Raw genomic sequence first — 22,890 nt, 5'->3', positions numbered from 1 at the left:
GGGGAGAGAGCGCGGGGTGGGGGGGGGGGAAGGGCTCTGGGGTGGGGGGAGCGAGCCGGGGTGTCAGGGGGAGGGAAAGCCGAGATGCCTTGGGGGGAGAGTCTGGGAGCGGGTGCCTGAGGGAGAGCAGGGAGCCAGAGGGAGGACCGGGGAGCTGTAGGGAGAACCGGGGAGCTGTAGGGAGGACCGGGGAGCTGTAGGGAGGACCGGGGAGCTGTAGGGAGGACCGGGGAGCTGTAGGGAGGGCCGGGGAGCCAAAGGGACAGCGGAGTGCCGGGAGAGGGAAGGCCGTGGAGCCAGAGTGCCGGGAGAGGGAAGGCCGTGGAGCCAGAGTGCCGGGAGAGGGAAGGCCGTGGAGCCAGAGTGCCGGGAGAGGGAAGGCCGTGGAGCCAGAGTGCCGGGAGAGGGAAGGCCGTGGAGCCAGAGTGCCGGGGGAGGAAAGGCCGTGGAGCCAGAGTGCCGGGAGAGGGAAGGCAAGGGAGAGCGGGAGGCCACGTGGCCGCCCCTGCGACTGCTTTTTTGACAAAGCCCCGCCCCGGCATCTCATCCAATCCCCTGCGACCCGGCATTCTAGAGCCCCGCCCCCGGCATCCCATCCAATCCCCTGCGACCCGGCATTCTAGAGCCCCGCCCCCGGCATCCCATCCAATCCCCTGCGGCCCGGCATTCTAGAGCCCCGCCCCCGGCATCCCATCCAATCCCCTGCGACCCGGCATTCTAGAGCCCCGCCCCCGGCATCCCATCCAATCCCCTGCGGCCCGGCATTCTAGAGCCCCGCCCCCGGCATCCCATCCAATTCCCTGCGGCCCAGCATGTTTAACTAAAGAAGCCCAACCCCTGGGCATTCTCAAAATACCCGCTGCTGCTGCCGCCGCATCCTCCTCCTCGCCGCCGACTCGCACAGCGCCGACACAGAAAACGGGACAATGGAGAAAAAAACGGGACACTTGGTCACCCTACCCTTAGCCAAGGCGAGAGTGGCTTTTCTGGATGATTTGCCGGTTTGTTCTGGGAGAGATTTTGTTAGGACAACCGCTCCTTGGTAGAGTGACTGTGGTCTAGAACTTTCTCCATTTGTAGGCTATCTGTCTGACAATGGATTGGTGGATCCCCAAATCCTTAGAGATGGTTTTGTAACGGCTTTTCTGAGATCCTGAGAGATTTCTTTTGATCATGGCATGACGTGTTTCTACTCGCTGTATGGTGAATACCAAACTCTGATTTTCTGATTTTTTTTTTTTTTATATAGGGTGGGGCCTCCCAAATTCGCACCTGAATATCTAGCGAATTATTTAAACACCTAATTCTAATTATCCCCTTTTAATGTAGCTGATAAAACCAGGGTTTCACTTACTTTTGCACATACCCCGACTCTCAATTACTCATTGTTTGTCCAATTCATGTATTATTTTGTTTCAAAAGACATGAAATTGGTTAATATAAACCCTACTGGATATTTAAGAAAAGACTGGTTTTGATTCCCGACGGTTATCCTGGAAAAACTATGGCATTTCTTTAATTATCATTGGGGTTCACAAACTTTTTCTCACCACTGTATAACTAGGCGGGGTAAAAATTAAGATCGCAACAATTAAAAAAGGTAAGTCAAGTGTTTGGTATTTACAGATATATACCGTACATTAGGTAGATAAGTACACTAACATATACTTGCCTACTTAATTTAAATACTGTATACCGGTTTTGTTTTGTCTCTTTGTTTCTAAGGACCTGTGTGAGTTTGGGGAGGGAATGAACGTCTAGTTTTCCATTTCTTTTATGTCTGTTGGCACAGTCGATGTCAACAGTAGAATTCCTCTAGTTATTTTAGTCTTGGCTGATCATAAACACAGAATATTTGTAATTTAACATTTTTTTTTTTTGGTTTTTAGAAGTGTCGTGTTCCTTCCGTTTTGGGTAATTTTAGCATTAAAACAGAGGCACGCGATTCTATGCGTGAAACCCGGGATTACTTTAGTACAAGGCTGTCTCCAGTCCTCAAGGGCCACCAACAGGTCAGGTTTCAAGGATATGCCTGCTTCAGCACAGGTGGCTCAGACATTGACTGAAACACTGATTGAGCCACCTGTGCTAAAGCAGGGATATCTTTAAAACCTGACCTGTTGATGGCCCTTGAGGACTGGCGTTGGCCACCCCATCTTTAGTAAATGCTCCATAGATTGCAAGCTCTTTTTTGGACGTGTGTGTGTGTCATTTTTTTTTTTTGTGTGTGTGTGTTTTGTAATAGACAATTGAGGCGGTGGATAAGGATAAAGACAGATATACTTAAACCCAGCCTCCCAACCCCCACTTGGAGACGTGAAAGAGCTTGGTATTTAATTTAGTTTGTGGTTTCCTTCTAGTAGGTTATGTCAGGAGCGGGCCGTGCTCAGGAGGAGGAGGAATCTGCTGGCGCAGGCGTTGGGACATAGCAGTTAAAATAGCAATTCGGGGGGAAAAGAAAATCCCACTTCTTCACAACATACCCCTGGAAAAAAAGTACAAATCTGCAAAGCGTCAGGAAGGAAGGAAAAGGTCAAATATTGAAGAGAAAAAAAAAATGCAGGGACTTTTTAACAGCATTGGTACAAAATGAGCTGACAGAAGGTTCCTACAGGAAAGCAGGATTTGGATAATTCTGCAGACATTAACCCTTTGCATAACTTATTGACTGGTTCATCTGTCGTGTGGCATTGGTGGATTTGGCATCCTCTAGATCAGGGTTTCCCAAACTTTTTTTTTCCGTGACCCGGTTATTTTTGAACTTCTCCTTCGTGACCCACTAAAAATGTTATCGCCTATACTGGCCTATAGGGCCTGCACAGACACAGCCACTGATACACACACACACAGCCACTGACAGACACGCAGCCACTGACACACGCAGCCACTGACACACACACTGATACATACACACAGCCTCTGATACACACACACGCAGCCACTGACACACACACGCAGCCACTGACACACACACGCAGCCACTGACACACACACACAGCCACTGACACACACACACAGCCACTGACACACACACACAGCCACTGACACACACACACAGCCACTGACACACACGCAACCACACAGATACACACACACACGCAACCACACAGATACACACACACACTGGTACACACACACACTGATACACACACACACACTGATACAAATACACACACACACACACTCGCTCTCCCCTATACCCACACACTCGCTCTCCCCTATACCCACACAGACACAAACAGTGAATTACAGGCAACGACGGATGTGAGTGACTGGAGAGGGGGCCAGGGGCACTTGGGTGGGAGGGAGGGAAGGGGCCAGGGGCAATTGGGTGGGAGGGAGGGGGCCAGGGGCACTTGGGTGGGTGGGAGGGAGGGGCACTTGGGTGGGTGGGAGGGAGGGGCACTTGGGTGGGTGGGAGGGAGGGAACCAGGGGCATTTGGGTGGGTGGGAGGGGACCAGGGGCACTTGGGTGGGAGGGAGGGAGGTGACCAGGGGCACTTGGGTAGGTGGGAGGGAGGGGACCAGGGGCACTTTGGGAGGGGACCAGGGGCACTTGGGTGGGTGGGAGGGAGGGGACCAGGGGCACTTGGGTGGGTGGGAGGGAGGGGACCAGGGGCACTTGGATGGGAGGGAGCGTGGGAGGGAGGGGACCAGGGGCACTTGGGTGGTTGGGAGGGAGGGGACCAGGGGCACATGGGTGGGTGGGAGGGAGGGGACCAGGGGCACTTGGGTGGGTGGGAGGGGACCAGGGGCACTTGGGTGGGTGGGAGGGGACATGGGGCACTTGGGTGGGTGGGAGGGGACCGGGGGCACTTGGGTGGGTGGGAGGGGGCCAGGGGCACTTGGGTGGGTGGGTGGGAGGGGGCCAGGGGCACGTGGGTGGGAGGGGGCCAGGGGCACTTGGGTGGGAGGGAGGGGGCCAGGGGCACTTGGGTGGGTGGGAGGGAGGGAGGGAGGGGCACTTGGGTGGGTGGGAGGGAGGGGCACTTGGGTGGGTGGGAGGGAGGGAGGGGCACTTGGGAGGGTGGGAGGGAGGGAGGGGCACTTGGGAGGGTGGGAGGGTGGGGACCAGGGGCACTTGGGTGGGTGGGTGGGAGGGAGGGGACCAGGGGCACTTGGGTGGGTGGGAGGGGACCAGGGGCACTTGGGTGGGAGGGAGGGAGGGGGCCAGGGGCACTTGGGTGGGAGGGGGCCAGGTGCACTTGGGTGGGAGGCAGTGACTGGGTGGGGTGACTTACCTTGCCGCCGGACGCTTTCCCCTGCTGCCCCCGATATCCCCTGCTGCCCAGGACGGGAGGTGGGCTTGGGGGGACGGGAGGTGGGCTTGGGGGCACGGGAGGTGGGCTCGGGAGGGGATGCCACGGGAGGTGAGCTCGGGAAGCTGGCTGCGGGGGGAAGCAGGCCGCAGTAGGAGCTTGAACTTCCCCCTCCGTCCCACGTAATGTGCGGGCCGCAGAGGAGCTGGTACTTCCTCCTCCGTCCCACGTTGGGAGCGGGGGGGAGGAAGGGAGCAGGCCCTGCTTGCCCTGCGCAAGCGCGCGGGATCGCAGGGGGAAATCGCCGCCATTTTTTTAAAATTGAGCAGGGGGGACGGGAGACACCGCGCGGCCAGCCTCGCTGCGACCCGGCAATTTTGGTGCCGTGGCCCGGTGCCGGGTCGCGACCCACCATTTGGGAAACGCTGCTCTAGATCAGCGGTGCGTAATCTGGGTGGGGGACAAGACTTTATTGGGGGGGGGCGCGGCGGTTACAGAGGTCCCGCGCTAAAAGCGCAAGGCCTCTGTAAATGTGCTCACCAGCTTCCTGTCCATGTGTCTCCATGACAACACGGTATCAAATGACGCCCGTTAACATGGAGACGTGATGTCAAATGTTGCCACGGGTCACGTGACCCCGCTGCTTCCTTTGACGCTTCGTTGAAGGTGGGGCGCGATCAACCAGCAGAGCAGGCAGGGGGGGGCGCGGCGCAAGAAGTTTGCGCACCCCTGCTCTAGAGTCTAGATTTATAAAGTGAGGTCTGTTCATCAGGCTTGCATGCCATATTTAGTAACTTCATTTAATTAAGTCATAAGGTGACTTGTGGCTTAGCACCACCATCTTAGCACCGTTTAGTAAATATGGCCTTGTTTGAAGTATTAATAACAAGTTCTGGTGATGCACCACATTTTTAAGAGACCATTGGCCGGCTAGAAATGGAACAAAGCTATTTGGATCTCATTTTGAAAAAGGTTTATTCTGTATTTATACTCTTAAAAACAGGGAGGGAGCCTCTTTCAAATAACCATTTGGCTGCCAAAAGGGAACCAAAGCACATTGCTCTGCCTTGTAATGAATGACTTGCCTCTCTGGCAGTAATGTTGACAGATTCCTTGCTCTGTGGAAAGGACGTTGAAGTGTAGGTCAGATGTAGCAAATGTTCTTGCATGGTTAGGCTCCAGCCATCCACTTGTACGGGGCCCAGGAGAGGAAGGGGCAGGCCACATTTATCCATTGGGCCCAGGGCTGCTGTTCAGGCGCTCCACCACCCTCCCCTCCCCTTGATGGCGGCCGTGGGCATGGTAACACGCATAAATGCTCCATTAGTTGGCAAAACCGTGGCTTTATTGAATTTGTGTGCAAGTCTCGTGCTCATGGTACCACATTTTTTTTGGCACCCAATAACGGGTGCAATGTTGCCTGCTACGTCAAGGGTGTGCAAACGTTTGGTGCTGCGCCCCCTGCCTGCTCCCCCAAGTGCTCGTCGCCCCCCTAACCTTTTTTTGCCGGCGTCAAATGACGCCATGACAACACATCAACCAAGCCTCTGAATCTCGGTAAGTTGTGTTGCAGAGGCCTCGTACAGTCCCCCGACATTTAATTTTAATGCCTTGGGGAAGAGCGCGGCACCTCTGCACCCGCGCCCCCTCCACCCCCTGAAACATCTTGTGTGCCCCCCAGTTTGCACACCCCTGTGCTACGTATCTGTCAATAGAAAGGTGGGATTTTCCGAACCTTCAAGTGCCATCTCACTTCATCAACTACCTACGTTCTCGCAATTGAGTTCCATTTTGTGTATGTCGCGGTTCGGATGCTGAACAACTGGCACGTTCATAGCACTATACAAACGGGTGAATCATCTGATTAACCCTCCAGGCGCTCAGAATATAGCATAGTCCTGCTGGTGAAAGATGATGAAATAAGTCTTAAAGACCCAGGCTATAAACAACCTAAATGTAGTAAGGTATAACATATAGTCATTCCCCCCAACCGGCTCACCATGAGCACCATGAGGTTGGGACACGGGAAACTCACGTGTAAATCCTTGTGCTTGTTTGTCAAGCCTGTGCGGGTCTTTCCGGTGTAGTTTGTACGCCTGCTTCTCCTGACAGAAGCCAGGCTGTCTCCGTCTCGTGATCTTCACTCTTCACCGCCAACCCATTACCCGCGGATGCGGAGGGCGGTCACCTGACCGGCGGCATGAACGGTGCTTCCGGATGACGTCACGGCAGACCCGGTGAGTAAACAGCAAGCCAGCAGTGACTAAGCGTGCAGACGCTTGATGCAGCAATGGAAAAACCTCTCAAAAAGAGAAAGAAGCGCCGCACAGCATAAAGAATGGATGAAGGCTGATATGGGAAGATAAAAATTAGCTTTATTTGCACAAGGTGCAAGCGAGTCCTCTTGACGCGTTTCGGCCTGGCAGGGGACTCGCTTGCACCTTGTGCAAATAAAGCTAATTTTTATCTTCCCACATCAGCCTTCATCCATTCTTTATGCTGTGCGGCGCTTCTTTCTCTTTTTGAGAGGTTTTTCCACGTTCATAGCACTGATGGTTCATGTATTCGGGAAAGGAGCATTCCCATGTGCTGTGCAAGATGTAATCTGCCTTTTAAGTGGACTTCTTTGCATCCTTTAAGACAGGTGCGCAAAGTTTCTGCGCTGCACCCCCCCCCCCTGCCTGCCAGCCCCAGTGCTTGCACCCCCCTCCCCCTTTCCTGTGAACCAGCGTCAAAGGACATCATGCCACATGACCCCGCGGCGTCATTTGACGCCGCGTTGCCATGGCGACGTGTCCAGAAGCCGGCTGAATCCCAGTAAGTTGAGGTTGCAGAGGCCTCGCGCGGTCCCCAGGCATTTAATTTAAATGCCTCGGGGAAGAGCGCTGGGCCTCTGCAATTGCCCGCGCCTCCCCCCCCAAAAAAAAATCCCTACCACCCCATGAGGGCCGCGCCCCCCGGTTGCGCACCCCTGCTTTTAAGATATTGTATTTTTTCTTTTCTTTACATCCTTTGAAATTGAGGACACCTATTGTAACACTTTTACCTGTTTAATGATGGCAACGTAATTGCTTTCCAACCACAGAAAATGGGGAGCAGTTTCAAATAACCATTTACTTATAAATTTAGAGGCAAACTCTGAGAGTAGGTGGAGATCATAAAACCTTTTAAAGAATTCAGTCACGGATAGCCCCAAAAATTTAGAAATACTGGGTGTGTGTGTGTCTATATATGTATATATTATAAAAGGTAGTCAATAAAACATACATTTTTTTTAAACTTTTATATTTTTATTAATTTTCACACATTAATGGGGAAGGGAAGGATACAAAAAATAAAAGAGGGGGGGAGGGGGAGACAACCATTTGGTATCGGATTTCTTACAAACCACAACCGTCACATTGCATATCATACAACCTGTGTAAACGCCATATTTTTCGACCAGCAGTCCCATATCCTCTTTCCCTCCGGGTGCGCACCCCTATCCAACATCCCATTGCTCCCAGACCCTCTCATACTTCCTAGCGGAGTGGTTCAGAAAAGAGGTAAGTTTTTCCATTAATTGAATATCATTAATCCTTCTAATGACCTCTCTTCTGGAGGGCAAGGAGTGTCTTCTTCCACGCAGCAGCTACAGCGTATCTAGCTGCTGTTAGAATATGTAGAATTCATTTTTGTGCATAATGATTCACTTCTTCCATAGGTTTAGCTAGGATAGACGGTATTTTTTACATCAGCGACATCCTTTATTAGTTTCAAAACGGTCTTCCAATACACCTGCATTACTGGGCAATTCCACCATATATGTGCCAAATCTCCTAATTGTCCACAACCCCTCCAGCATCTATCCGAGGTCCCCGGGAACATCTGTTTTAAACCTTTGGGGGTAAAGTACCAGAGCAACAAATTTTTTATATATTCTATTTTGTTACCGTACATATAGAGGTTTTACGCGCATTGTCTCAAATATCTTCCCAGTCCTCCCTTTGTTATTTCGGTCTAGAAGTCCAGAGCCCACTGGTCCACATATTTTATGGTTTGGGGTATCTTTTTTAAGGGTTAGCCTCTGGTACAAAGATATCAAACCTCTTTGGTATTTTTTAGTTTTACATAAATCTTCAAATCGTGTATATCTAGGAAATTCCTCATTATGGAGGCCCTGACACACAAAATGCCAGACCTTCATATACCTAAATAGCTACATTTTGGTGCAGACCATACTTTCTCATCAGTTCCTCAAAATACATTAGTTTGTCCTTTTCTATTAAATCTCCTGCCTCTAGAATTCCTCTATCTCTCCAAATTTCAATACCCTGATCCTGAAAACCCTGGGTTACCGAACAAGGGCGCGAGTCTAGATGGGGACGACACAACCTTATATTTCTTTTTTGCCGTCTGCCAAATTTTCAATGTTAATCCAATTACTGTCGGTTCCGGTTGTCTCCCGGATCCCGTCCCAGAACTAGGCCACAACAAAGAGGACAGTCCAATCGGAGTTTTTAGCGAGCTCTCCAGGTCCACCCGAATATTTGGAACAGCTACACCACCTCCTTCCTTGGCATCCGACATAATTGACGAAGCTATCCTCGGTTGTTTGTGTTTCCAGATAAACTGCATAATTCAATTCTGAATTTCTTTTATAGTTGAGTGCGGGACAGCTACCGGTAATGTCTGAAAATAGTACAAAAGTCTAGGGAGAATATTCATCTTAACCGCGGTTGTAAATAACATACATTTAAACTTAATAAATATGCTATTGCCATGGGACTGCCCCATTAAAGACAAGTTTCGTAGATGGAGCCGGTTTTATTAATCAACGTAATAAAAAAAACGACGTGATCGAAGTCCAGACAATTAGCAGCACTAGTGTTCATGTTTCTTTATTATTTGGCATTATCCGGTCTTGAATAGCGGTGTGTGCCAAATGGGGAAGATTAGTACATTGCGACTCCAGCTGCTTTTAGTACAAAAGTAATTAACTGGTTGCTAGGTGCACACACTATTGCATTTCTCACCTGCCTTTTTGTCACTTGTTTTGCTCGTTTGGGCATGTTCCAAGAAGCCTAATATACTGTCAATGTTGATTTTCAAAGCAAAAATGAGTCTCAACACGGACATGTTCCCCATATAATTGCCTACACAAACCAATCTTTTTAACCCCTTGAAGCAAGGGTGTATGTTTTGCAAGTCCGGTATGTGTCAGGCAAGACTGCATGTGTGTGTTTGTGTGGATATAGGTAGATATCTATGTAACTATAACCAGACATATTTACATGAATTGCTTGTTTTGCTTCACTTTTAAGTAGGGCTGAAATGGTATCCATTGTTCGTGGATTTATGGTACCTGTAAACTATATATGAAAAGTTTACAGTCCTGTTTGTGGGGAGTTGGTGGAGGTGCAAGACGAGACCGTGACTACCCAATGCCATAGGGACCTGGCACTGGGTCATCTAGATTTGAGAAGATCCATGTTCTCTCCCTTGACAAGTGACTCCCCGTGATAATAGCCGTTTTGTGAACGTGGTTGCTTATTTTTGCCGTATGTTTGGGTATTACAGGTCGGCTGCAGTTTTGCTATGGGATGGACAAGGAAGAGGAGAACAGATATGTGTCCCAGCTCCAAGACGTTTTCAACAGCTGTGACACAACAGGAACCGGGTATCTGGACAAAGAGGAGCTGACGGATCTCTGTCACAAGCTACACCTGGAGGAACAGCTGTCCCTGCTCCTGCAAACCCTGCTGGGAAGTGACCACTTTGCCAGGGTAAGACATTGCCATCTGTATCAAAGAAGCAAACCAAGTCACACTCGCACAGCAGGACACGACAAACCGTAAAAGTCATACTACTCAAAATAACGATTCAGTTGCTAATGAGATTTCAGACATCTAAAGCAGCAAAACCAACTCTGATTATTTTTTATTTTTTTTGCATGATCAGTTTTTACTTATGGTGAATGTGTCAGTAGGCGTGTAACACGGATGTTTAAAAGGATGTAGCAGGGCTTATTGCACCCGCTGATGTGTTATCAGTGTCCGATATCCTATTAGGCCAATTAGGCCCGGGCCTAAGTCGACAATCAGCTTTGAGTTCTCATACACACTGAGTGCAGCTCTCAGACAGGGGAGGTGATCGAACAAGAGGCACTGGCAAGGCACTGACTCCTCCCCCTCCCTGCCTGCAGAGAGCTCCGCACAGGAGAACACTGAGGATAAAGGTGTGTGCCTGTGTCTGTAGGCAGGGTACGCGTGTATGTATATTTGTATCTTTAGCATCAACAGTGTACGCAGCGCTTTACAAAGACAATACAGTACAGGAAATTATAATAATATAAGTGCAGTAAAGTCAGACAATTAGGAAAGTAAATCCCCGCCCCGGAGAGCTTACAATCTAAGTGGTATGTTGGTAGACTAAGTGCAGTAGATGGCAGTGCTTGGCCACAATGGTTGGTAGGAGTGACTGTGGGTGTGGGACAGTAGCCATGAGTGCAGGCTATTGTGATGCTGCTTTTGCGATGTGAGTTTTAAGGTTGGTTGGTATTAAATTTAATGGGTTAATACCATTAGCAGCTGTGTGCTTTGTGGGTGTCCGCTGTGGTTTTTTTGTGTGTGTGTCTGTTGTATGTTTTGTGTGTGTGTCTGCTGTGTGTTTTGTGGGTGTGGCTGCAGTGTATGTTTTGTGTACAGTGGGAGTTCTGCAGTGTGTGTCTGTACATACAGAGGGGGGCTGCAGTGTGTGTGTGTGTGTGTGTGTGTGTGTGTGTGTGTGTGTGTGTGTGTGTGTGTGTGTGTGCATAGAGAGGCGTTAGTGTATTTACAATTTCATTTTAATAAACAAGTACTGTAAAGGCAAAAGAAAATGTAGAATATCATGTTGATAAAAAATCAATATGACTGTACAACAGTGTATCTTTTTTAATGACAAATATAAAAAAAATGAGCGTGGGAATGCATGGAGTAGTGTGCTCTTCTTGTATTTCCTTTGGAATTGTATAATTCAGGTTACTTATACAACTATTAGTACTGTGGCAGTCCATAAAAAAATTGTTTTCCAGTACATAAAACTACTAACATGGTAAGAATAATCGTACAACGTGTGCAAAGGATGGTACAGGAATCGGGAATCTGCCCTGTATCCACATTACCACAAGGCCACTGATGTTCTGATTGAATCGTGATCACTGCAGCTTTGGCCAGTAGCGACTGCATCCTTTTATCTTCTATTCCAGTGGGGTTCAGTCAGTGTTCTGGGGGACGCTGTGGGTTCCACAAGAAATATTTGGTAACAAATGTCCAAAAGAAAAGGATACACTTGTAGGAAGATGGTGTGTAATAGCCTTTTAGTGGGGTAGTCTGTCCTCTGGCAGGATCCCCTAAACTGCCCCCAGCATTAATCCAACTAGAACCAGACGAGCTTAGATGCACACACATAATATATAAAATGGTCTGAGTTGACCTTTATTGGTGAAACGAGACCAAGTGCACCATGTTCCAGGGTCCAAACAGCCCCTTCTTTGTACCCCAAAACATTGCGTACCTGTTTTCGTTTTACCTATAAGTGGTCTGAGTTGACCTTCATATTACAGTATATGTGGGCGTCTAACCTCTTCCTTTTCTGTTTCAATAAATATTTGCCAATGAAGGATACTTTACCCATCAAGAACAAATCCTTTTTGCTTTTCTCATATTTTATAATAAAATAATCTAAAAAGGGCAATCTGTTATACATTCTATATAAATATAGAATTCTGATTATTAAAATCGTATAAGCCGTACCATTGCAATAGTATTTTTACATACATGGGATAAGTGAGTTACTCATAGTCGCATGTATTTTTAAAGGTTTCTACGGTTCTTAAAAGGCTTTTCTAGACATGTTTTTTTGTATATTCTGTTATTTTGCTTTTCATATTGAGACGTCCAACTCTAAGCTTCCAAAGCTGTCCCACTCCTCCAGTATGAAACCACTGTACACAAATATTATATATATAGAAAGATTGTCCCAGCATGCCCAGTGTGAATAAAAAAAAAAATCTTGCCTGCTTTATTTAAATCCTAAAAAATAACTTGCAACAAAATGAAAGTAAAAAAAGACCTACTGGTTCTCCCGAGGCACTAGTCCTTCCAATTACGCCATTTGGTAGGAGATATGTCAAAGTAAAAAGCGGATGCCTATATTAACTTATTTTACTGTGAGTTTTTTTAAATTCTTATTATGATTTTTATTATGATTTTTAAATGACGTGCTGAGTGGCCGGTACACGAGCACCCATGTAAGGCCAAGTCCCGCTAGCGCTGAGCAGGCGGCGCTTGCGGCGGGGACTTGCATATATAGATATATGTAAGTCCCCGCTCACGCGGCGCTGGGAAAGAGGTGGCAGGGATAGGGTGACCAGACGTCCTGGTTTAGATGGGACCGTCCCGTTTTTTATCCGTTTGTGCCAGGTCCCGACTTCTCTGGCCACAGTCCCAGTTTTTAGCAGTTTGTGCCAGGTCCCGACTTTTCTGGCCACAGTCCCGGTTTTTAGCCGTTTGTCCCAGGTCCCGACTTTTGTGGCCACTGTCCCGGTTTTTCTCTGCACTGGCTGCTACGCATGTTTGCCGGCCGCACGTGCGCATGCACGATCGGCGCTTGCCAGCCGCACATACGCGATTGCCACTTGTCAGCCGTGCGTGCGTGACTGGCAAGCTCAGATCACGCATGAGCGGTCCGCAAGTGCAGATCGCAGCTGCGCATAAGCGACCGGCACGCGCAGTAAGCACTCGCTATTCACGCATGCGCTGGCAACTGGGCATGTGCGACATTTGTCACGGTTTTTGCCTGGACGAAAATGGTCACCCTAGGCAGGGAGGCGTGGGTGACAGCAGGTGTGTATATGGCTGGGTGCAGGATTAGGAGAGAGATCCCCAGCAGCAAGAAAGAGTAGAAAGAGAAAATGTGTGTGATTCCTGCATATTCTACATTTGTAGGCAGGGCGGAAGGTTTAGAAGTGAGCTGTAATGTTTGCTTTCTGAACATTTTGGTGCACTTTCATTGTGGTACTGATCTCAGGCTATTATGAGAGGGCTATATACTCTACATATCCAGCAATAGAATAATCTGAACACCTCCGTGCCAAAAAAAAAAAAAAACCCTATAATATTCGCTCAACTGTTAAGGAGCCTCGGTTGCGCACTCTTGAATGAAATGGTGTAACAGTCATGGGTTAAATTTAATACAAAGAACATCTGAATAAGTGTTCATTTAAAAAAAAATAAAAAAAATATGTGAGTTATTGAACGCACAGGGCTACTTCCTGTAAGCACTGATACGGGTGGCCTGTTTATTCCTGTGTGAGTACAACACAGAAGAATCTTGCACAAACACTTGTGTTTACTGGCTATTGCAAACACTTCTTTATTCGCATAATGCAAACTCGGGGGTTGACATTCCTGTAAGAATCACATTGCGCAATTCGTTTTAGTTGACATTTTGAAACCAAATATGCTTGTGTGTATTTTTCTGGCAGTCGGTGTAGCTTAGCGTAATGGGACTTTACATGATCTTAGGCCGTGGATATAGCACTAGCGCAGGGAGGAGCGCGCGCCTGTAGGCCAAGTGATCCGTGGCCCGTGATCCACAGCGACGGGTAGGCGTGGCAGTGACGTCACGAGGCTGGTTCGCCCTCATTGTCTAAACCGCCCACGTGACCCGGCCGTCACGCGACAAACACAAAATTGTTTGTCTGCGGGAAAATCACCCGTGCTGTTGTGCTTCATCGCGCAGGGGTGCGCTCTATGGCGTGCCTTGTAGAGGTATGGCCTTTCGCTGGGGTGGAGAATGGACGCGGCCTTAAATTATGCGTAAGATGTAGTGTCAAACACCCCCCCCCCCCTCTTTCCTCACGCTCCTCCCTCTTACCTTGGCTCCGGCGCTCTGACATGGCAATGTGGCGTCACGGGACCCCGCGGCATCATTTGATGCCGGCGACGCGTCTCCAGAAGCCGTCTGAGCCAAGGTAAGTGAAGTTTACAGAGGCCTTCGCCGCTTCCCCGGCATTTAATTTAAATGCCTTTGGGAAAAGCGCGAGGCCTTTACAATCTCGCGCACTTTTCCAGCGCTCTCCTATTCAATTGGCTGTTTGGCATCAGACTGCTACATTTGCTGCAAACAATTGTTAAATCCGATTTTGTTTGCCGGTTTCGAAGTAGCAGTCTGCTCCATTCATAGTAATATCGGCGTACACAGACTAATCGTTAACATCAAAGGTAGTAAGCGGTTTTCTGTGAATACTATATAGTGGCTAATTACCTCGCCACTTCACTAATTGGACACTGCACTTGCTCTATTATCCAGTTAGCCACCAAACACTAGGCTGCTACGCATGTTGCAACCAATTCACTATATTTCAATGATTTGCAGACCAGTCGGCCGCAGTTAGTACCACGTCTGCACATACAGACCTGTTGGCATACGGAGGATTCCTACGTCACCGCCCAGACGCTCTATACGGCTGCCGAGTAGTGACCTCCTATAAAAAAAAAAAGCACACAGCGCACCGGGGTCAGAATAAAAATGATCTATTTAATACAAATACTACTTGGGGTCCAGAGAGGGCCTAATAATACGGTAAATAACCGAAAACCGTGAACAATAAAAAGAAAGGAAAATAAGACACAGGAAATGGGTAACCAATATCAATAAAGGTACATCAGATATACTGTACTTAAAATACCCCAAAAATCCAACCAATGATAAAAAGTCACAAGTACAAGACTACTGACTCAACTACAATATAAATTAAATGCTAAAGTAACTAACTCAAATAGATAACATGAACAAAACCACAGAGGGGGGGGGGGGTGTGTATGTGCTAACTGGTAGTTTCAAATCGGAGCTGCCATAGAGAGTGCTGGTGTTATGTCCAGACTGCACGGTCCGGCAGCTGATGTTTCGTCCGCTCAAACTTCCCGGTTCCACTGGGCCAGCCAATGGGAGAGAACGCTGGACAGCCTCACGTGACCTGAACGCGTTTCTCAACTGCATGCTTTGTTCCTGATGCACTGTGAGTGCACAGTTGCATGTCATTACCCAGAATCCTTGGCTGCAGTGGAAGCATTGTGTGCTGTGTGATTATGGGTTAAGGCAGGGTTGTGGACCTGTCTGAGACTTGAATGTGCTCATAAGTGATATTCTTTTTCATTGCTGTACGGTGGAGGGTTTTTGTCACTTTTGTTTAACTTTGTGACGGTGAAGGGGTTAACCAGGCTCACTAATAAAGGTTAAGCCCTCTTGGTTACCCCTGATCCGTGTGTTGATGTCCAAGAGTATCAGCTCTTTGACTCAGTTGTAAGAAACGCATTACTCTGACTGTGTGCAAATTTTGCGACATTAAAGATTTATTTGTGTTTTGCCTTTCCTGGAGTGCTGGGACCAGGAGATTTCTAGGCTGTAAGTTTCAGGACGGGTTTGCCGGAGAAAGTCTTTACAGAATGTGTCTATGTATTGGAGTTCTGGGATAGCCTAACAGTTGGATCCGGGAATCGAGTGAGATTCTCGGATACAGCCAAGCACATTGCTCCGGGCAAACTCTGACTCTGAAAACGTTCTTACGACTCACCGCCAGAATTCCTGCTGCAGCGTCATCCAGACAAGGTAAAAGGGCATGAAGGGGTTAATGTATACCTGCAACCATGTAGGGGGTCCCTAGTATAAGGAGGAGTGCCCAGATACATGCCGAGATACCCTGAACCTGGTATAGGGGTTCAAGGGGTGATCCAGCTATGTGATAAAGCTGAGAGTGATTTCTTGTGTGTAAAAAGTTTGAAAAGTTATTTCTAAAGTGTGCCAAGAATGAGGCTAGTCCCTGACACCAGAATAGGGATGTACACATTTTATCACACAAGATACAGGACACAGTATATTTAAAAAAAAATGTATGTTTAATACTCTATGTACTGATAACCTGTAAATGAACTGTGGGATTTCCAAGTCATGGATTCCGAGGGACCAGAGGGCTACCAAGCCTTGTGCCTATGGGTCTGTGCGGAGTCCGGACTTGAAAGCCTCAGGGATGCCAATGTGTTGGAACAGGAGGGATACTGCAGTTCTGCTTGAGTATCCGCATCCTGGGCTAACACAGGGCTATTCGGCCACCATTTTGCCAGAGCTCAGACTCTGTGGAGCCTGGACAGCGGGTGGGCTCAGTATGCATAGAGGCAGAGGTGCCAGGTTGGCGTATGCCTCTTTGCAGAATGGGAAAAGGTGCCCACCCGGCTTTACAATAACGGCAAATCGGTGATTGGCTGGCAGGAAAATTCCCACGCTCTGATAGGCTGTAGAGGTTTGGGAATGGGACACTGAAAGCCATAAGGATCCTTGCAGCCAATCAGGAGCGCAGATTCCAAGCGCCAAACCAACAGCAGCAAATTCAAAGATGCTCTGTGTTGAATAGACGCCAGCCGGCTTCAAAGATTTTGAATGAGAACATTTTCTAAGTCCCGCTTTTTGAGAACGTAGCGGTCGTGGCTGGCATTGCATGCCGAAATCAGTTCCAGGACTTTCGTGAGTACCTCCTGGTCATTGGAAAGGGCTCCTACAGAGGTTATTTTTGTGAATTTTGTTTAAAGAACAAGTTTATTCGTTGGCCCCGTTCCCAGTAAGTGTGTTAACCGTGCAAATTGTGTTACATTGTGTGTGTGTCTTTTCCTGAAATAAATTACAATTTATTTTACCTCCTTGCTTTGCTCAATCATATGATCCCGGTATAAAAAGGTGTTGATAAACCTGTTCTCCCGTGACACTCTGCATAACTGTTTTTATTTTTGTACATGATACATTACAGGTACAGTGACTGCTCTGGTGGCTACTAATTAAGCAGCGGTAATGCTCTGTAACAACTGTTGACTAGAATGATCATTGAAACGAAACAGCCGCAAATGAAAACCTTTCACCAATGGAGCTTGTGTGTGTGTCTATATTTTGATAAGATCTGTAAATAAATGTGGAAGATTGGTATGTGATGATATCATTTTGTTTTTACAGGTTAATTTTGATGAGTTTAAAGAAGGCTTTGTGGCTGTTCTGTCCTCTACTATTGACATTAGCATCTCTGAAGATGAAAGTAGTTATTTGGAACCAGGTAAGAGTCTTGCCACAATGCTGCAGACTTTTTTTTTTTTTTATTGTGATGCTTGTTAGGGGTGTACCGAGTATACGTTACCCGGCATTACCCGGCACACTTCCAGCTACCCGGACATTACCCGGACCCAACAACTGAGAAGTGGGCCCAGCGCTGGGTAATACCCGGCGTCGGGTAATGTCGGGGCAGCTGGAAACAATCTTATTACTTACCTTTCCGAAGACATCTAGGACCGGCAGCAGCAGTCCTGTGGCGGTGGCAGCATCGGAGGTAGCTTCAGCCGGCGCGGGAGCCGCAGGAATCCCTTCCGCAGCACCGGAGCAGGTAAACAGTGTGTGTGTGAGCCGCCGGGGAACCACGTGACCGGAGCAGGAGACGGAGCGTTCCTATTGGACAGACGGCTGTCCAATAGGAACGCTCCGTCTCGCGGCTCCCACACACTGTTTACCTGGTCCGATGCTGTGGAAGGGATTCCTGCAGCTCCCCCGCCGCCGGCTGAAGACAGCTCCGATGCTGCCACAGGACTGCTGCTGCCGGTCTTAGATGTCGCCTCCACCCTGCGTACCCGACCGGGTAGAACCATTGATTTTGGCTGGGTACCTGTTACCCGTTTTTTTTTTTAATCACTGCCCGGTACAACACTAATGCTTGTATGTCTACGATTTAATTTTTTTATTTTTTTGCTTTCTTAACCTACACGTTTGTCAGCAAATCCATTTTTCACGCACACCTCTTTCCGTTCCCCCTGCCAATGATTATAAGGTTTTATATGAAGATGGAACAATATAGCTGTCTCTCTCAGGCCCCTATCAATGTGGTATAAAACTGTTAAGAAATGCATCCGTTTCCATTAAAGGGATTGGAAGTTAATACCTGTGCATTAAGCCGCTTCTCACCATAATGAATAGGAAGGATAGAAGTTTATGGGGTAGAGTACTGTTTCCCAACTCCCAGTCCTCAAGAACCCCTCAACAGGTTTTAAGGATATCCCTGCTTCAGCACAGGTGGCTGTCATTTTGATTGAACCACCTGTGCTAACGCAGGGATATCCTTAAAACCTGACCTGTTGGCAATTGAGATCTAGTGGCCGACCATGTACGTGTATATATAATTTAAAATAAATATTGAAACTAATCTTTAAAATGCCTTACAGCACAACTTCACCTATATGAATGGTTCAGCACGTGTTTTTGAAGTTGGAGTAACATGAAAGCAGCTGGCGTCTGATATCTTTAGGCCCCGCATGTGCAAAACTATATACATTTATTGTAGATTTGCTGTAGGCTGGAAAACCTTTGAGTAGACAAACATTGCTGTATAAGTATAGCCAGCTTGGGCGTTCTACAAATCGTGACACAACCCCTTACAAATCCTATTCTGCCACATTGATGCACAAAGCCAAGTACGCTGGCTTGTCACTTGATTGGATGAAGCGATCCTCCATAGGAAAAGATTTCCGAGTGCCAGTTTCTGAGTATTACATCTCAACAGAGTGTTATCATGTATAGATATTTATACAAACTATTGTATTTCCACACCAGCTTCCAGCTAATGCAGTCTGATAATAGCAGAACAACTTGCAGCAAACGTACAGTCTCTCAGAACCAAAGCGGCTATGAAACCTATGATACTGCTTCCTTAACATGGCAATCTCCCTGCAACTTGTGGCACATGGGCCAAATATGGCCTTTGGACAGCCGCCTCCTGCTAATTTCATACTAGGTGCTTAGGCAGCTTAGTGCATTTTTTCCCCACTGAAACTCACTTGGACGTTAACGTAAATGAATATGGCACATGGACGCAACATTGTAACCTATAATCATTTTCAAGTCTTTCAATGTGTCGAAGATGACATTACAATAAACTGGTGGCCCTTCTACTTCTAAACATTTTCTGATCTGGTCCCTTTTAGAGAACTAGTTGATGAGCCCTGCAGTACGGTGTCCCATATTACACCTTTTAATGCCAGACAATGTCTGCAACACATTGTTCTGCAGTGCATTGCAGATCCCTCCTGCACTAATAGGATTAAAATAAGAGTTGTTTTTTTAAATGCCTCTGGTCTCCTCTGTTTTCAACGCACAGTGATCCCAGACGAGGTAAAACCCAAGTTTGTGAAAGGCCACAAGAGGTACGGCCGACGTACGCAACCGGAACTCGAGGCCGCTGAAAATGAAACCAACAAGTTTCTGCAAGAGCAGCACCACCACGTCAAAAGCAAGAGGAAAAGTCAGCTGAAGAGGTCCTCCTCCCTGGAGAGTGTGGAGGTAGGAACGGTCTTATTCTGATCACCCCGCCGCTGACCGCGGGTCACAGATATGCTGTACTACAACCCACACATTTAAAAAAAATTATATCCAGCCCACACATTTAAAAAAATAAAAGAAGTTATATCCAGCCCTTTTATGCTTTCTGCCGATAATAAAGCAGCAGAACAGGCTGCATTGCCTTTAAAAAAAACAAAACAACAAAAAATGGTTCTGGTGTCTCTGCAGCCAGGGAACTCTGTGCCTAACCTAATGGTGGCTTTAAATGTTCCGCGTCACGTGGGCCAATAGGAAGCTGTGAGGTCATCTGTTGCAGCTTCCTATTGGCCAGCGTGACTGGGACATTTACATTTCATAGGGATACCGGCACTGCACCGGAGGTAAGTATCTCTGGAAGCAGCGGGTTCCCCGGAGCTGAAATAGATTTGTTTATAACAACATTTATGTAGCGCCCTTATCCAGGGTGCTGTACATTAGTTAGTAAAATAAAGGTGTGGTTACATATAGATTAAATTATAGAGTAATTGTTAAGATGTCATTGAGGTGGGAACATTATGGTCGGGCTATGGATTAGGTGCAGTGAGAGCTTGCTTGGTTAGTGGGCAGTGGTTAGGGTTAGGCCTGGATTTAGTCTTGTCGGTGGCATGGTGATGGGTCTGACAGTGGGGACAGTGTACACAGTTGGTGAGTGACTTTGGAGGTTTTTGTTGAGACGTTTGGGTAGGGGAGATCATAGGCGTTGGGGACGGTGGGGTGAGGTATGGGATAGGAGGTTAATGGGGATCATGGAATGTGATGGAGAAGAGATGCGTTTTGAGTTGGCTTCGGGAGATGGTTGGTGAGGGGACAGATTGGATATGGTGGGGGAGTTTACTCCATTGGAGGAGAGCGAGTAAGGCAAATTATCAGAATCAAAAGGAGGCACGTGGGGGTGGGAGTGAGGGTTGTGGGAGGCAGGGAGCAAAGGGGACAGGAAGGGGTGTAGCGAGAGATGAGTGCTGAAAGGTTTAGGGGGGGCAATACCATGTAGAGATTTGTAGATCAGGGTGAGGAATTTGAAGAAGAACGATGTTGGATGGGTAACCAGTGGAGTTGGGAGAGGGGTGGCGTGGGCAGATCGGGGGAGATTGAGAAGTGTACGGGCTGCAGTGGTTTGTATTTGTTGGAGGGGTATGGAAGAGTAGAGGGGGGGACCAAGGAGGAGGGCGTTAGAGTAGTCGAAACGGGTGAAGTTGAGGGAATAGATGAGAAGTTTGGCAGAGGAGAGAGAAATCAAGACCGTTCAGCTCCAGAGACACCCTGCTTCAAGCCTGTAATTAAAAAAGAAGCAATGCAGGCCGATTTGCTGCTTTAACACAATCCTTATGTTGCCACAATGTGCAGGATATGTCTGATTGTATTGTATTTAGGGTATGAAGAGAAGTGGCCAGTGTTAATCTCGTAAACGTAATGATTCTGCAGTGTGTGTGTGTGTGTGTGTGTGTGTATGTACAGGGCCCGACAAACTGGGTCAAAAGTGACTCGCCCCCCCTAAAGTGACTCGAGACCCCCCAAAAGTGACTCGAGACCCCCCAAAAGTGACTCGAGCCCCCCAAAAGTGACTCGAGACCCCCCAAAAGTGACTCGCCCCTCCAAAAGTCAGTCGCTCCCCCCTCCAAAAGTCAGTCGCTCCCCCCTCCAAAAGTCAGTCGCCCCCCCCTCCAAAAGTCAGTCGCCCCCCCCTCCAAAAGTCAGTCGCCCCCCCTCCAAAAGTCAGTCGCCCCCCCTCCAAAAGTCAGTCGCCCCCCCTCCAAAAGTCAGTCGCCCCCCCTCCAAAAGTCAGTCGCCCCCCCCTCCAAAAGTCAGTCGCCCCCCCCTCCAAAAGTCAGTCGCCCCCCCCTCCAAAAGTCAGTCGCCCCCCCCTCCAAAAGTCAGTCGCCCCCCCCTCCAAAAGTCAGTCGCCCCCCCCTCCAAAAGTCAGTCGCCCCCCCCTCCAAAAGTCAGTCGCCCCCCCCTCCAAAAGTCAGTCGCCCCCCCCTCCAAAAGTCAGTCGCCCCCCCCTCCAAAAGTCAGTCGCCCCCCCCTCCAAAAGTCAGTCGCCCCCCCCTCCAAAAGTCAGTCGCCCCCCCCTCCAAAAGTCAGTCGCTCCCCCCCTCCAAAAGTCAGTCGCCCCCCCTCCAAAAGTCAGTCGCCCCCCCCCCCTACAAAAGTCTGTCGCCCCCCCCCTCCAAAAGTCTGTCGCCCCCCCCTCCAAAAGTCTTTCGCCCCCCCCTCCAAAAGTCTGTCGCCCCCCCCCTCCAAAAGTCTGTCGCCCCCCCCCTCCAAAAGTCTGTCGCCCCCCCCCTCCAAAAGTCTGTCGCCCCCCCCCTCCTAAAGTCTGTCGCCCCCCCCCCCCATCAAAAGTCTGTCGCCCCCCCCATCAAAAGTCTGTCGCCCCCCCCATCAAAAGTCTGTCGCCCCCCCCCTCCAAAAGTCTGTCGCCCCCCCTCCAAAAGTCTGTCGCCCCCCCTCCAAAAGTCTGTCGCCCCCCCCCCCCCCCCTCCAAAAGTCTGTGGCCCCCCCTCTCACCATGTTTTTCTCCTGCAACACTATTCAAAATGGCCGCGTGGCGTCATCCTGTTACCATGGCAATGCAACATCATATGACGCAGGGCGGCCATTTTTAATAGTGCTGCAGGAGAAAAACATTTATTTAAAGATCAAGACGGAGAAGACCGGGGGACACCACCGCAGGTAAGCAGTCGACTGCGGCCACAATACAGTCGCCCCGAGTGACCGCATTTGTTGAGCCCTGTGTATGTATATTTGTTATATTATCATGATAATCTTCAACCCTTGTTGATACACTGCTGAATGAAGGCCTCCCCAATGGTCTTCCAGGTATTGCGGTTGCAAGCCTCTCCTCCACGTTGCTCCAAAACATATTCAGATTTTCTCCTCCCATCTTACTTTTACTCGTCATCCTAGTCTTTTGATCTCTTGGAATCCAGTCGAGTACCATCTTTGTCCAATGATGGTAATTTCTCGACATGTCCAGCCCACTGCTATTTTAATTTCTTCACCCTTGTAATGATGTCAGAGACTTGTTTGGTTTCGAACCCATTCATTCTTTTTTTCCCCGTCTCTTTGGGTAATACCCAGCATGCATCTCTTCTCACTTCTTGGCGTTGTCTGAAGCTTCTGAATTACCTTCGCATTTAGGGTCCAAGTTTCACATCCATATGTGAGCACGTGCAGAATAAACTGGTCGATATATATTTACAGT

General features: G+C 48.5%; 1 protein-coding gene across 11 annotated transcripts in view; it reads left to right on the top strand.

Moving 5' to 3' along the window:
* NINL (ninein like) overlaps positions 1-22,890 on the top strand; it is a 171,541-nt gene that overhangs the window by 39,972 nt on the left and 108,679 nt on the right. For all 11 annotated transcript variants that reach the window (XM_075596324.1, XM_075596322.1, XM_075596320.1 and 8 more), the window contains exons 2-4: positions 9,819-10,024; positions 17,283-17,379; positions 19,465-19,646. In XM_075596324.1, coding sequence (XP_075452439.1) covers positions 9,842-10,024; positions 17,283-17,379; positions 19,465-19,646 — 462 coding nt within the window. In that variant the 5' untranslated portion in view covers positions 9,819-9,841. The remainder of the gene's footprint in view (positions 1-9,818; positions 10,025-17,282; positions 17,380-19,464; positions 19,647-22,890) is intronic.

This window comes from Ascaphus truei, chromosome 4 (genome assembly GCF_040206685.1).
Source record: "Ascaphus truei isolate aAscTru1 chromosome 4, aAscTru1.hap1, whole genome shotgun sequence".
Classification (NCBI taxonomy): domain Eukaryota; kingdom Metazoa; phylum Chordata; class Amphibia; order Anura; family Ascaphidae; genus Ascaphus; species Ascaphus truei.
The sequence above is the reverse complement of the archived record's forward strand: the minus strand, read 5'-3'. Positions and strand labels throughout refer to the sequence as shown.